Source organism: Sorex araneus, chromosome X (assembly GCF_027595985.1).
Source record: "Sorex araneus isolate mSorAra2 chromosome X, mSorAra2.pri, whole genome shotgun sequence".
Taxonomy (NCBI): Eukaryota; Metazoa; Chordata; class Mammalia; order Eulipotyphla; family Soricidae; genus Sorex; species Sorex araneus.
The window spans coordinates 137,306,743-137,323,259 of NC_073313.1; the positions used below are offsets into that span (position 1 = coordinate 137,306,743).

At 35.0% G+C, this 16,517-nt stretch overlaps 1 protein-coding gene across 3 annotated transcripts in view; it reads right to left on the bottom strand.

The window, feature by feature from the left end:
- The window catches only part of UPRT (uracil phosphoribosyltransferase homolog), an 85,857-nt gene that overhangs the window by 21,995 nt on the left and 47,345 nt on the right, over positions 1-16,517 (bottom strand). For all 3 annotated transcript variants that reach the window (XM_055121379.1, XM_004620917.2, XM_055121378.1), the window contains 3 exons: positions 5,806-5,848; positions 3,118-3,187; positions 1,315-1,377 (listed from right to left, as the gene is read on the bottom strand). In XM_055121379.1, coding sequence (XP_054977354.1) covers positions 1,315-1,377; positions 3,118-3,187; positions 5,806-5,848 — 176 coding nt within the window. The remainder of the gene's footprint in view (positions 1-1,314; positions 1,378-3,117; positions 3,188-5,805; positions 5,849-16,517) is intronic.

Below are 16,517 nucleotides of genomic sequence, written 5' to 3' on the forward strand. Positions count from 1 at the left end.
GGGCTGGTGATTGGAGGGAAACTGGGGACACTGGAGCTGAAAAACATACTCTGGTGGAGGAGTGGATGTCAGAACACTGTGTGACTAAAATCTAATCATGGACAGCTTTGTAAGGGTCTATCTCACAGTGTAGCACTGTAGCACTGTCCTCCCGTTGTTCATTGATTTGCTCGAGCAGGCACCGGTAATGTCTCCATTGTGAGACTAGTTGTTACTGCTTTTGGCATATCAAATACCCCACAGGTAGCTTGTAAGGCTCTGCCCTGCCGGCGGGATACTCTTGTAGCTTGCTAGGCTCTCTGAGAGGGACAGAGGAATCGAACCCGGGTTGGCCCCGTGCAAAGCAAATGCCCTACCTGCTATGCTATCGCTCCAGCATTGATTCAGTGCTGGGGATTTTAAAAGATTTTTAAAAGATTAAAAATCTTTTAAAAAGCAAGCAAGAAAACACGGAAAAAACACAAATATACAGATACATGACAATACTGGGGAAAAAAGGTAATCTGTTTCAAGTACATGTAATTTGGCCTTTACCCTATCTTATATTAATCAAAAAAGTCAATTAAGTTGCTAAACGTAAATAACTATCCATCCCAATGTGACAGGTTAAGGCATGTGATTTATTTTTATTTTATTTGTAATGTATTTATATATTTATTGGTTGTAGGATCACACCTTGCCATCTCAGAGCTTACTTCTGCCTCTGTGTTCAGGGATCGCTCCTACTGGGCCTCAAGGGACCACGTGTAGTGCCTAGAATGGACCTGGGTCAGCCATGGGCATGTGATTTTAGTTCACAAAATTTGACTTAAAAGAATAATCAGACTCAAAGAGAAACACAATATTTTGAAGACCAGCAACTGAAAATTCCTAGAGTTAATGAGAGTGAGTGCTTTTGTCTACTTGTCCAAACACGAAGTACAAAACTAAAAATAAAACATTCAGTCCAACTCCTGACAGGGTAGGATTACTCCACAAAAGATTTATAAAATAAAGGTGTTCTGAGTCACATTTGAATTTGTGTCCTATTCTATTGGCCTTCCAACTGTCCCATTCAACCCAAGATAGCATTATAACACCTTTCTATCCTCACACCCTCCCACTCAATCTCTTTGAAAGTTAGCTTGACGTTGGAGATGTCTGTAAAGATGCTCTATAGATAAAATTAGCAAAACTCAACAACATACAGCATACAGGCCATGAGTGTGAGAGACAATAAGGTAGGCTCCAATAACAAAGGAGCTCACCTCTGCCCTGGAAAATTGCAACTATTTGTATGTGTGCAAAGAGAAAATTATATACATGCAAACCTACCGCTTCTCATTATGCTGACCCCACAATTTCCCTTTTCAAATTTCACTCCTTCATACTTGTACCCTGTTGGGGAATAAAACCAAAGAATTTATTTTCCTCTATTGAAGCAACCTACTTTTATTATACAGTGCTAAAGTTCATTGATATAGAGCATTGATATAGAACCCTTATACAGATACACTATATCTTAGGTTCCCTGAGATAGTAATAAAAAATCATACTTTCATTTATTTATCAATTCTTCATAAGAAACTTGTGGGTAGGATATTGATACTTTGGTAGTGGGTATGAAGTTTTGAAACCCTAAAACATAAACATCTACACTTTCATATACCAACATTAGCTTTAAAAAACTTTTAAAACCATCTGTATAGATAATTGAGAGTAATGTACTTCATCGAGTGGTAACAAAACTTACCATTATACATATAGCATTATATTCAAGTATGGATTCCTCAAGCTGAAATTAGAGGAGGATCATTACAGTACAAGAATGCTGTAACACCCCTGCAACATTTCCACTTCAAGTCTTGTAAAACCATTATATCTTATCCAATACCTCTTCCTTTTAAAAGCTGAATAACAATGTCAAGTTGACTTTGAACACCATGTAATAATATGAATAGCATTCTTCAGGTGGGTGTCTACATAGTTTGCAAAGTAGAAATTATACATCTTCAAATTCACCAAAAATGTCTAACTTGAACATTTTAAAATGTAGCTGTTCAGCATAAAAATGTTGCAGCAACATGGATACAATTTTGATCAACATTTTTGGTTTTGGTGTCCAAAGCTACTGAACTTTTAAGAGCATAAGACACAAACTTTTAATCATTTACCCACAAAAGAACCTCATCAATTCAAATGGGTTCCCTACCGTGAACCACAGCAGACTCTCCCTCTTCATTCTGTCTGTTTTTATGAGTCTCCATCTGCCTTAAAAAGCAGAATACAAGACCAGAGAGATAGCACAGCCTTGCTTGCCTTGCAGGCAGCTTCAATCCCAAGCACCACATATGGTCCCCCAAGCACTGCCAGGTGTGATCCCTGAGCACAGAGCCAGGAGTAAGCCCTGAGCACCATTGAGTATGTGCCAACACCGCCCCCACCTCCACCAAAAAGAAAGTAGAAGATAGAGGCTGAAGTACTTGTTAACAAGGCTTGTTTCACACATGTTTTCATTCTGAATTTGTCTCAATTAAGATGCAGCACGCTCAATCCCATTTTTTATAAAGGTAATTTTTGAATAGATAAGATTCCATTATTTCATGTACCTGAAACAGGGGTTTTTGCTTTTTATTAGACAGTAGAACAAAGCACCTTCTCTAATTTTGTTCTTATTCTTTTTTAACTCTTCATTCTTTTCTCATTGCTTTATTATTTTATTGTGAATTTCATACATTGTAAATAAGCTTTCTCATATAATTACAAGGTTGAAAAAAGCTTCTCATTCTTTTAGCTGAAGTTTCAAAGTTAAACCAGCTTCAACATTAGTTAACACCAGCAGCCTCAACACAGAGGTAAAGATAAGCTGCCAGCAATTCTTAACTCTGGACCCAAAGGACTACCTTCAAAGACAACACCTCCAAGTTGAAGAATACATATTAACCTTTAACTTGAGTTGACAAGCAATCCATTAACAAACAATTATTCATGTAAATTACAAAATGTGTCTTTGTTTAATTTTGAACAAAAAGCTTCACTAGACTCCTCAGCTTAAACAGATTTACTCACATGTTCCTTCTATTTCCCCCCAATTCTGTCTCTGAAGTGTGAGATTATGAGAGTAATGGTCCTGATTACCTGTTGGAGTGGTCACCATGCATTCTTTGTATGGTAACTGATTCAATCCCTCTTCCACAACAAGTCTGATCTAGAGAGTCAAAGGAAGAATGAATTAAGAATCTGCCAAGAATCTCCTGTAGCTTAGCCTCAGCCAAATACTTGGCCAAAAATCTTTAACATACTGAGCAAGCATTTAGCTTAAGCAGGTTGGATGGGGACCCATATCATATGTTACATGGAAAGATAGATCTTTAAGCCAGGCTTCTCATTGGTAGGTATCCAACCTTGGTTAGGCATACTATTAAACCAAAAAGCTCGAGTGACTGTTCTGATTCTGATTCAGTCAATTCATGCTTCAATATGAGAGATGTAAAATAATAGCAAGTGACAAGAGTCAATGCAGGTACCTGTAGAAGTAACATATCTCTAATTACTCTGGGGCAAGTACTCACTGTGAACTTCTATGCCATGTTTATTACCTCTAAAATTGTTATGTTGTATTATTTTAAAGTCTCTCTATAGTGAAATAAACCAGAAAGCTCTAATGATGAAATGAATGAACGGATTCAACTGGGCCAACTTATTAAATTTGCATTATGATCTAGTAGAACTCATTGTTGCTTCATAGCTAAAGACAAGACTTCTAAGGAGACAAGAAACAGCTTCTATAAATAAGACAAAATTCTTATGATCATCTAGAGTTTACCACCCAAAAAGGCAGTGTTGAATCTGCAGTGCACATTTTCTCCAATTAATAGCACATTATAGATTGAGAATTAGGAACAACAGAGAGAAATGAGAGGCCCCATGCTCAGTTATCACAATATATCATCCTGCTTTTATTAAAAGGATCAAAGCTCAATTGGTCAGTACTTTGTCATCCTGAAGCACCAAAGAGTTCATAAACCTCAAGAAAATTATATGCAAAACTCATGAAAACATACCCTTACCTCTAGCCACCATCTTCTATGGAGGGTAATGCTTCTTATGAGAAAACTTCTTATGCAAGGGAGGAAGAGGATTTTGTCTTTTATAACATTAAATCTTCTCCTAGAAAAACTTTTCTAAAGAATCCTACTTCTGAGTCTAGGTGTGTTCAAGAGTGCAACTGAAATTAGTGTGTTCATGACGTCGGAGAGAACATAAAATCCTGAGTAAATAAAATACAAAGAACTAAAGATACTAATGCCAGAGAAGTCAAATATGACAAAATCAGACTAGAATTATTGTCAAATCTAATAGCACCCATGTGCTAGAAGAGACAGTGTAGAAAAAATTCTCAATGCATGATGCCTGGACTGACCCTACTAAAATCACAGTAGTCACCTTAGTATCAGAATAATGAAAGCTAACTGCAGCGAACAGAGAAGACACAATTACCATCTTTTCAAGTGGTTATGCCATGGGTGCTTATTGGTATTATTTGACTAATATATAACACCTGCCTTTCAAGGAATCATTCTACAATTTTTAAAACAATCAACCTGTTATTTTGTATAGAAAGAGGGCACAAGATAAGCAAAAGAGATAAGAAGCCATTTTTCTGCCAGAGGACACCAAATAAGACCTCAGTTTTCCCTACATCAACCACCCTAGACACAAGTTCATTCCTCGTTGAACCTGTTCTCTTGCTTTGATAACAATATATAAAATTATCTATCACTCTGGGAATATTAACTACCTATGATCTATATGAAACTAATGGGTTATTACTGTACCTTCATGCTCAAATAATTATAAATAGAAGTGACCTCTGAACCAAAAATATTTAAGTCAAAAATAGAACAGGAATTTTCTATACTCTTTCGGAGTGAAGACTTTCCCAAGAGAAAATCTAAATTAAAAAAGTCATGTCTTTTTCGTCTTGCTGCCCACAATATTCCCTTTAATAAATTATTTTCTACTAATGATTACACTTGTGAGGTTAAACAATCCACTTTTATTTCTTTCCCCAACTAAATACAACAACAGTTAGATTGTAAGCTCCACAAGATCAGGGACCTTGTCTATATTCTGCACTGCTATAACTCCTAGTAAGTGCTTTACATTATTACAGTATTTTTAATGGGCAAACACTAATAATCAGAGCAGAAAATGTGTCAGTATCCTACCAGGCACTGAACACAAACATAAGAAGGAAATACAGAGCTTAGCCTAAGGACAACTGAATTTGGCCTGAGAGCATCTCAGATCACATTTAGATAAGAAACAGGCTTTGTTAGTCCTTAACAAAAGTCCTAAGGAAAGCACAATTAGACAACTTTAGTACTTTACATACTGACAAAGCACACACACACACACACAAAATAAACTATACCCCTTCAATGTAAAGCACAAGAGGAGTATTAGTGCTTGTGCATCAGATGGTATGAAAAAGGTAACTACCAGTTCTCTTTGGTTTTCTTTAGTTTCCTAAAATATTTTTCACTGATCTAAGATCAGGCATTTAAGTGTTTCTCAGGGTCAGTTTACCAAATCTGTGGTACCTCAGAACCACAGAGAATAAATGAATGGGACATACTTTGACAAAAAATGAGTTGGAGTTGAGCTTATGCAACAGTAGCAACGAAACTTCAAAAGCCTAGTGAGATGGTTACCTGAATAATCTCTCACAACCAGAATGCTACAGAACGAGAATTCCCCTTAAAACCTAATGTGATTATATCACAAGGAACAACAGAATGAGAATGTAAATCCTCCACCTACCAAACGATCCGCAGAAAACATGAAGTCCCCTCTACTGGCTGTCCTAAAAAAAAAGTAGCACAAGTTTTAGTCTAGAGGAAAGTTTTAATGTAAAATATTTCTTAATACACTAGTCATTAATATTCAGATGCATTACAAACTAAAGCTTTAAATGTATAGATTATTACTGAGGCAAGATATTTTTCACAAAGATACAGAAATTTTAATCAAATGACATAATTGATATTAAGTGCTTACTTGATATAAACCTTGAAATGGACATTTTAAAAACTATAATCTTCCAACTACTTATTATTTAACCAGAAGATGCATAAAGCTCTCCCTGGAAGGTAACAGCAAATCCACAGCTCAAACTAAGAGACAACTTCGCTGTAAGAAAACTAGATTTTCTAATTCCCTGCCCCCCATCCATTCCTCTTGATCTAAAACCCACGTTATGAAGATAAACAACCCATCTAGTTTGCATTTAATTCTTTCTGGAATAAATTATCATCTTTGATACTGCTTTAAATATCACACTAATTTCCCAGACTTCTTTCACTTTAAACAATTTTTTTTAATTGAATCGCTGTAAGATAGACCCTTACAAAGCTGTTCATGATTAGGTTTCAGTCATAGTGTTCCAACACCCATCCCTCACCAATGTACATTTCCCAGCATCAGTGTCCCCAGTTTCTCTCCCATCACCCCACCCTCATTTCCCAGCCTGCCTCTATGGCAGGTGCACTCTCTCTCTCTCTCTCTCTCTCTCTCTCTCTCTCTCTCTCTCTCTCTCTCTCTCTCTCTCTCTCTCTCTCTCTCTCCCTCTCATCCTTTTGGGCATTGTGGTTTGCAATACAGATACTGAAAGGTTATCAGAAATATCCCTTTACCTACTTTTAGCACTCAGTTCTTGTCCAATGTGATCATTTCCAGCTATTATTGTCATACTGTTCCCTTCTCTATCTTACCTACTCTCCATCCCCCACACGTGTGGTTGATATCAACCTTTGACCAGTCCTCCTAGCCCCTGTTTTCCCTATCTTCTGATATATAATATGCATATTATATATAACAAGATTAACATAAGTATATATAATAACTATATTTATAATAATTATGTAAAATATACATATATATTATACACCACAAATGAATGCATTCATTCTATATCTATCCCTCTTCTTCTGACTTATTTCACTCAGCATGATACTCTCCATGTCCATCCATTTACAGGCAAATTTCATTACTTCATTTTTCCTAACAGCTGTGTCATATTCCATTGTGTAGATCTCCATAGTTTCTTTATCCATTTGTCTGTTCTTGGGCACTTGTTTCCAGATTCTGGCTATTGTGAGTAGTGCTGCAATGAACATAGGAGTGCAGATAGTGTTTCTGCTGTGTGGTTTTGTGCCCCCAGGATATATTCCAGAACTGGTACTGCTGGAAAAACTTCTTAAACTATACATAATTTCTTCCTTTTGTCATTTTCGTTCTTCAAACTCTTTACTCACTAAAGTTTTCTGCCATTTCCTTGCTCATTTCTTTCTGGTCAGTACTTTTCTATCCTGAAGTATCCAGAATAATAATTCAGGGTTTCACCTACCCACAAGCTGTTAATCAACTAAAAAGGGAATGTTGAAAGACTGACTTTTTTCTCTCTGTCTAAAAATCTGGTATTGTTCCTCCTCTTTTTCCACATAAGTTAGATGATCTGACTAAAACAGACTGATTTACAGTTATGTGCTTCAAAATCCCCATCTGCCTATCCACAGCACACCTAAAATATTCCTCAACACAGAATCAAAATGGCATATGCAGGCATATATTATCTCAGTATACCATTAATCATAACCCTTTTTCTCCAAGCTGCATTTGCTTTCACTGCCAAAGAAAAGCAATGAAATAACCCAGTCAACAAATGACATTAGATTTCTTAGATTAACCACAGTTCTATCATATTACAGACATTAACTCTCTAAATTACGGACCATAATTGAGCAAGAGGAAGAACATAAATTTGTATTATTTATATGTAGATATTCTCTAAATTCAGAAAGCTTATCTACACACACCTATTTTTACACGTGAGAGCCTATTTTAAAAGGTTATTTTCCATACTGTGGTTTTCAAATAAAACTACACTATTACTCTAACATCTTTCTTTCTATAATTAATCTTCACACATGCTCTCCAAAGGAGGAAAAAACACAGTGAAGCATAAAAAACACTGGAACCTACTGTCCTGCTTGGTAGACCTATATGAATTTCCCTGGGCATCTAGCAAAGTTTTCAATATGGAAGAAAGTTTGTATTGGTCTTAAAGAAATATCTATTACAACATCTTGAGGATACATATCAATTATTTGTTTTTGACTTTGTAATGGCTATGCTTAAACTTATTATACAGAAAATTTTATTTGCTTAGGTGATCAGTTATCCAAGTCTGTTATTTTACTTTAGAATTTTAACACCTTCATTGTCTCCAAGAAAGTAAGCCTAGTTATAACTTTTCCTTAATAAACACCTTCTCTAAATTCTTAGAAAGGTTCACACTGTGAGTGTCGAAGAGATATGACTGAGTAAATGCTTTTAATCATGGGGTCCTGGGTTCAATACCCAGAACCACATGGTTACCCCCAGCACCACTGTGATCAACCCCTGAGCAAGAAGTCAAGAACATTTCCTGCACACACAGGGTATGGCCCTAAAAACAAACAGACTCTATGAGAACTTAATATGAACTGTCATCTCTTGATAGATTAATTTCCAATTAATGTGTTTGCTGTTCCAAGCCACTCCACTTCAAGCAGTAAGTACTATCTCCTGCTGTTTTAGATAGCTTTTAGATCTATCCTGTTTACTTTAAATCAATTTTAAAATTAAATTACAGCTAGAATACAAGTTGATAGCACTTAAAAGATCCATGGTGGTCTTCAATATTCAATTTAAATCCTTAACATTGTCAATACTAGAGTTTCATATAGTAGATGTTGGATCAATCAGGCTGCACATATTCTTTGAGTATTCTTATTTTAGTTACTATTCTATTTTATTTAGAATAAAATATCTGTTAATACACATATAAAGGAGGTTGTTATTTGTTTACTTTTAGTTTGGGGACCACACATAGGAACCATGCAGTGCCAGGAATTAGACTTGGATCTCCCACATATTAAGTTACCTCCCTAGCACACTGCAGATGTTTTCATGCAAACAAAATTCTAAGTCTTATTCACTCTACATACTTCAAATTAAAACATGTCACTTTTATCTCAAAAAATTATTTTCTCCTTTTCCCTTTCTTAGAATTATAGTTTAGGAAGTTATAATAGTGTTAAGGCTTATGGTATCAACAACTAAATTACTACACCTCACCCCACCAAGTCCTTCCTTCTGGCAATAAAGCTTTGAAAAACATTTTAATCATCTAAACTTTAATGCAAAATTTTCACAAAGCAACAAATACATTGACATACCTCCTTAGAATTTATAAAACAGATTAAAATGATCAAATATCAGGTGTTTAAATTGTCATATCTAGGCACTCAAAATTCTGGGCATATAACCTATTTATTTTTAACTTGCGCAGGATTGTATAAACCCCAAAGAGGATTCATAAAACAGATGTAATCATATCTTATATTTTTCTTGTCACTGTACCCAATAAAGGTATCATACATCTGTTACAATAACCTGGAAAACAAAGGCTATTTTAAAAAGATATCCTTTTCAGTTAAACAAATGAGACTGATATTGTAAATTAAATCCTTACCTTAATATAGAGTTTGTAAGAAATAGACATTTTTCTATTTATGTAAGACTTAATATAGAACTTTAAAATTTCAAGAGAGATTATAGCAATTGCATACATTTAAAAACATGTACATCTTATAGCAAACCAAAACTTAGATAAAACTTCTTGAATCCCTCTCATCTTTCTTTCAAAAGTCTGATACGTATTTATTTATGAAATGCAAGGTTCATAATTGTGTAAGGAACATAAATGTGCAAGGTATATAACTGAGACAGAAGGAAGTGTTAGAGAATTACACTTTGAATAGAGTTTCTCTCCCCTCTTCTTGCTAAGGCTCACCATTACTACTACTACTACTATTACTACTACTATTACTACCATAATGTTTACTCATACCACTAATAATAGAACTTCACTAATTATCTAAGGTATTAGAAGAATCCTCCCCGGGACAATTATAAATTCAATTTCTACAGCCAAAAAAAATGCTATTTGATCACACTATGATACTTCACTTTATTCATAATGAGTCTGACAACCACTCTTTGTTAAAGAAATCTAGATAGATAGAGGTATTGTCTAATCTAATCATCTCATAGCTTCAAGTGGAAAGATTTTAATGTAGGACAGAAGCAGTTGGGAAGGAGATTTTAAAATGTATCTCAGTATTAGCAATTAAGATATTTGGGACATTAAAGAGCATGTAAATTATATATTAGATAGGTTCTTAATTTTGTTTTAGCAAAACAAAACTTATTTCATTTTGTTTTAAAAACAAACAGGGTGCTGAAGCGATAGCACAGCGGGTAGGGTGTTTTCCTTGCACGAGGCTGACCCCGATTCGATTCTCAGCATCCCATATGGTCCCCCAGCACCACCAGAAGTAATTCCTGAGTACAGAGCCAGGAGTAACCCCTGTGTATCTCTGGGTATATCCCCAACAAAATTTAAAAAAAAGAAAAGAAAACAAACTTAGAAACTTGACTATACATCACCAGAATGGCCCTATAAAGATGTCTACACAAAAATTCCTAAAATTTATAAATATATTATATGACAAAAGTGATTTTACAGTTGCCATTTAAATTAAAAGGTAGTTCCCATCATTACTATCAGTTTAAGAATGAAAGAGGCTTACAGAGATGAAATATTTCAGGTTACTTCTCATTCAGAATCTCTCTGAGTACCCGAGTAAAGCCATCATTTATATTTTGTTCTAGTAAGGGGATGTTACTTACTTTCATAAAGCGAGCTTATTCCTAACTGTCTATGTTTAGTGATTACTCGTGATGGGGCTCAAGGGACTATATGGGGTGCTGAGGATCAAACCCAGGTTAGCATCATACAAGGCAAGAATGCTACCCATTGTAATAGCTCTTCAGCTCCTGAATTACTTTTAATTATATCTGTCTCCTTATAATCCATATTGATATATACATAAAATGCAAACAATGAAATAAAGGTAGTCAAGTAAAATATCATTAAAATGTTCCTGAATAGGAGAACCTATTTCCCCTTTTATAAAGAGAGAACACTGTATTAAGAGTATGCATACTATACACGAATATACCCTTTCCACAAATGATTAATTCAAAAACTTCTATTATTACTTTAAAAAAAACTGGGGCTGGAACAATAGCATAGCGGGTAGGGCATTTGCCTTGCACGTGGCCAACCGGTTTGATTCCCAGCATCCCATACGGTCTCCAGAGTACAGCCAGGAGTAATTCCTGAGTGCAAAACCAGGAGTAACTCCTGTGCATCGCTGGATGTGACTCAAAAAGAAAAAAAAACTTAATGGAAATCCAGTAGCAGATAATTAGGTGTTATTTGAAAAATAAAGATCATACAAGGATTATTTTCAGGATTCAGGGTAGGAGGAATTAGTGTTGGGCATAGTGTTGCAGGATCTAAAAAAATTAAGAGGCTGCCCAGTTAAATCTTATATGTCCCAAATAATATTTAGAATAAAATTATACATAAAAGTATTTATTTATCTGAATTCAAATTTAATTGGCTATCCTGTGTTTGGGCTGGAGCGATAGCACAGCGGGTAGGGCGTTTGCCTTGCTCGAGGCCGACCCAGATTCGATTCCTCCAATCGTCTTGGAGAATCCAGCAAGCTACCAAGAGTATCCTGCCTGCATGGCAGAGCCAGGCAAGTTACCTGTGGCGTATTTGATATACCAAAAACAGTAACAACAAGTCTCACATTGGAGACGCTACTGGTATCCACTAGAGCAAATTGATGAACAACGGGATGACAGTGACAGTGATAGTTATTGAAGCAAGTAATCACTGTATCACTGTCATCCCGTTGATCAACAATTTTCTCACAACAGTGCTACAGACAGTGCTGTCCTGTGTTTATCTGGGAAATTGAGTTGAGGACTCAAACAATTCAGTCAATTAAATGGACTCAAACTCAGTTCTCATGTGGTTTTGACTATTTTTAAGAAACAGGTTAAAAGCACACAGAACAGAAAAGCTTTCCCAGCAGATTTAAACTAGAAGCATATTCAGTTTAAATTAAAACCTCGGGGGAAGTTCTGAAAACTTAGATTCTACTTACATAGATAAATATTTTTATGTGATCATTAAATAAAGAACTTGTGCCACTGTCATGGTTTTCAGATGACTTATAAATTATTTTTTTCTTCATTTACCTTCAAAAATAAAAGAAAACAAAGCAACTAACCAGTGAAGTACTTGGAAAAAAACCAATCATATGTGAAAAGTTTAAAAATGAAACTTACTTTTATAGTAAGCCCAGTACAAGTCATCAAAGTCACTACTTTTCAACACCTTAAACAGTTCATACAATAAAGTATCATCGACTTTTTACTTGTACTTCAGATTTCAATATAAATGTTCAAAGTTCGGTAGAGAATAAACACCATTTTATCTTAGAACCCAGACAGATCCCAGAAATTCCATTTATTTCTTTTGTTGTTATGTACTATGTCAAGCCAAGATTTCCTTTCCGTACAATATAGTTTTTTTTTTTCCATCAGAGATATATGGGCAGGAGATAAGAGGAAGCAAAACTGGAATAAATCAAAGAGTGGGCCCCTAGAGAATATTTGAACTTCCGGGTTGGGGAGGTGAGGGGGAATCAGTGAAAGGAGGAAAAACAGGTACAAAGAGAGAGAGGAGTCACAGGAATTGCAGAGGCCAGCAATGAAAGACTTCCTAGAACTGAACGTTCAGTTGATCACATACCTCTGAGGAAGCAAGTTCAAAGAGGTAGTGAGGAAGGCCTCTGAGTTTGTTTTGTATTTTTTTAAATTGGGTTTTTTTTTAGATTTTTTTTAAATTGAGTCACAGTGAGATACACGGTTACAAAGTTGCTCATGATTGGGTTAAACATATGATGTACGATGTACAGTATAGTTAATGAGACGTTACAAACATATGCTTAATGAATACTATAAATTTATATGTAATATATGTGTATCATGCATAGCTTAGACATGACCTCCTTCCTCCTAAACTAAAAAGTAAGTTGAAACTTCATATGGGAAAGCCAAAATTATTTCTATGTTTTAAACAATTTATACTAGATCTGGGCTGGAGCGATAGCACAGCGGTTGGGCTTTAGCCTTTCATGTGGCAGACCCGAGTTCGATTCCTCCGGCCCTCTCAGAGAGTCCTGCAAGCTACCGAGAGTATGGAGCCCGCAAAGCAGAGCCTGGCAAGCTACCCGTGCGTATTGGATATGCCAAAAACAGTAACAATAAATCTCTTAATGAGAGACGTTACTGGTGCCCGCTCGAACAAATCGATGAGCAACGGGATGACAGTGACAGTGACACTAGATCTAAGTTTTTTCCTGGGGAGAAAATTTTGCTTTCATAAAAGTTGAAGGGGAAAATTCTGAGATTCTTCCCGCCTCAGAGTGATGCTGGATCACAATCTCTTTACTGGTTGTTTACTGGGTAGAATCCATGATTCCTGCATCTTCCTCAAACCTGAGGCCCTGAAAGTCCCATCCTAGGAACAAGAAACTTTCTTTGGAGAACAGACTAGTTTAGCACACAGCACTGTGGTATTGGTACAACTATTTGGGGTTCAGGTTCCACTCAAAACTACTCAAATATCTAAGGAGAGGAGCCCAGAACATTTTTAAAACTAAGATTCTCTGGGCAGTTCAGATATACTGTTTTGGTTAGGAATATTATATTACCTATTCAGATGACTCAAATCATGTTATGTTATCATTGGGGTGCACAGGATAGATCATTGGGGTGCACAGGATAGGTATGGACCCTTAGGTTAATTGTCTCCCCTCAAAGGAGACAAAAACTGTTACAGGGTTGAATACATTGTGTTTTGGGTGCTGTTTCAGACTTCATTCTTTTACATTGCCCAACTTTTACTTACACTTCCTGCTGAGGCCATGGCAAAGCCCCTCTGATGCATAAAGCATACAGAAACTATTTATCAGCTTCAATATTTCAGGAGACAAAAGAAAACAAAAAAATGGGGAGGGGAGATGAGCATTCTCTTAAATACAAGGTCATAAACTTTATTCACGCACAAGTGCATTTTTCTGGTATAGTATATTAGGGATTCAGAAAAGAAAGGATGTGTTTTAATCCATTGCAAATATAAAAACTGGAGATTAAGGAACAATTTCTCTTCCTGAATTCACCAGTGAATTGTGACTGAGTAAATTTTTTGGTCACTCAGTGTTTATATTATCACTTTCTCAAATGGAGAAAATATTTTCTTGATATTTAGTAATGCAATCATTATATTAAGTTACAAATACTTTACATTTAAAAGGATATTTTAAATTAGTGCAGACAATGTTTTTAACCTTATCTGCTTTATACATTTATAACTTGCAGTCTCTCTGACTCAACCCCCACTACCCCATGCCAGAGTCAGTTCAGAGAGAATTCCCTAACTAGATACATAATAATATGAAAAATGATCAAATAAATTATATAGAATAATATTCCAATGATCTCTATTATCAGACAGTTCCATGTTGTTTATCCATGTCACATCAAAATATAGAAAAGTACAGGCTTCAAGGAAGACAGGTTGTGATAAATGATGGCGCATTCTATAACTAGACTTATGTGAAAATGCAGTTCCTCTTACTGGAGTCACCCCACACCAGGCCCCTAAAAGAGATGATATAAATAAATCCTGTTTGATAGTATGCCAAATTTTTGAAGATAAAGGAATACAAGCATTGTCATTTGCCTAAATAAGTACCAACTAATTATCAAAATTTGTAGTGAGTTTTTCAGAGCCGGAAAAAAATTTTAAGGTCTCTCAGCATTGCTTTTAAAAATAAGAACATGAGCTTTATATATTGTTAAATTCCTTTTACTGAGTTGGTAGCTGGGAATCAAAGAGATGTTAAATTTGTTTCAGTGACTCTTAATCCTGATCCTACCATCTCCTACCAAACTCAGAAAAGTTTTCTTATTTTTTTTTACTTACACCCTGGTTTACTATAAATTTGTTTTTTTGAGACATACTCAAAAGCTATTAGCTAATATAGCATTTTAATGATCAGTAAATTACATTACAATGTAAAATGTCGGGCTACTTTATTGAAAACCAGCACGCATATATAATATTACATTCACCAAACAGGGTTAAATTCTATCCTTTATCATAATTGTTTCTTATGTCATGGATTTATCCACTCCCTCTTCCCCTTGCCCTCCGCAAACCATTAATAAGTCTTATCCAAAAGTTCATATGTTTTCTTAAATTCATCTGTTAGTTTTTTATACAAAAGTAACTGCAATCAGAGAGTGTATTTCTCTGACTTGTTTCATGAAGGATAATAACCTCTCTGTCCATGTTATCAGAAATGGCAGTCAAACAATTTTTCACTTTCTTTATAGTCAAATAGTATACTATCTATCTATCTATATGTTTGTATGTATGTACACTGCATCTTACTTATCCATTACTTAGTTGGTAACTACTTAGGCTCTTCACAGTCTCCATTGAAAATATTTTTAAATAAATTTAAGATTGTATGTATCTTTTTAAATTAGAGCTTTATATTTTTCAGAAAAAAATACCCAGAGTAAGATAACTGGTATATGGAATTTGTATTTTTAATTTTTTGAAGGATTTTGATACTGCTTTCCATAATGACCACACCAATTTAAATTCTGGCCAACTTTTCTCCAAAACTTCTCCAAGACATATTTGTCATGTTATGGTTAATAGTTTTTCCCACAGATGTAAGGCGGTATTTCTTGTTTTCATATGTATTTTTCTTATATAAGATGAGATATCTATTGCATATCTTCTTTGGAGACGTGTGTACTCATATCCTATGCCCATTTTATAATTGAAACCTGATGTTCTGTTACTAATGTAGTTACATAGTACACTGATATTGTCATAAAATGAATTCTGAGTGCCATAGACTTTCCAAGTTCTTTAGCAATAGTTCACTGATAAAATAATCATGAAGACTACTTTGTGACATCTAACAAAACATAAGGAATCATTCTCAAATAAAAAAACTCATCTAAAAATATTTATAATAACTTTATATGCAAATATACACAATAGAATTATTAATAACAAAGGGAGTAAATTACCCAAATGTCCACCACCTTGTGTGGCTAAACAAAATGTTGCATATTCACATGATAGAATATTATTCCGCTAAAAAAAGTGGCATATTGATACAAAATGGATGATCTTAAAAATATGCGAAATAAAACTAGTTATGAAAGACCAAAAGTTCTATGAGTCCATTATATGATATATCCATAATAGACTTTGTGTGGGTTAGGGCTATGATAAGTGTTCATTGGTGTGAAGATTCTTGTTAGAGTGATGAAAATGTTCTAAAATTAACTGTGGTGATGACTGCACAACTATTAACATACTTTAAAACAAGTGAATCATACATTTTAAATGGTATATGAAGTATTATCCCAATAAGGATGTTAATTTTTAAAAAGTTAAAAGCACATACAAACAA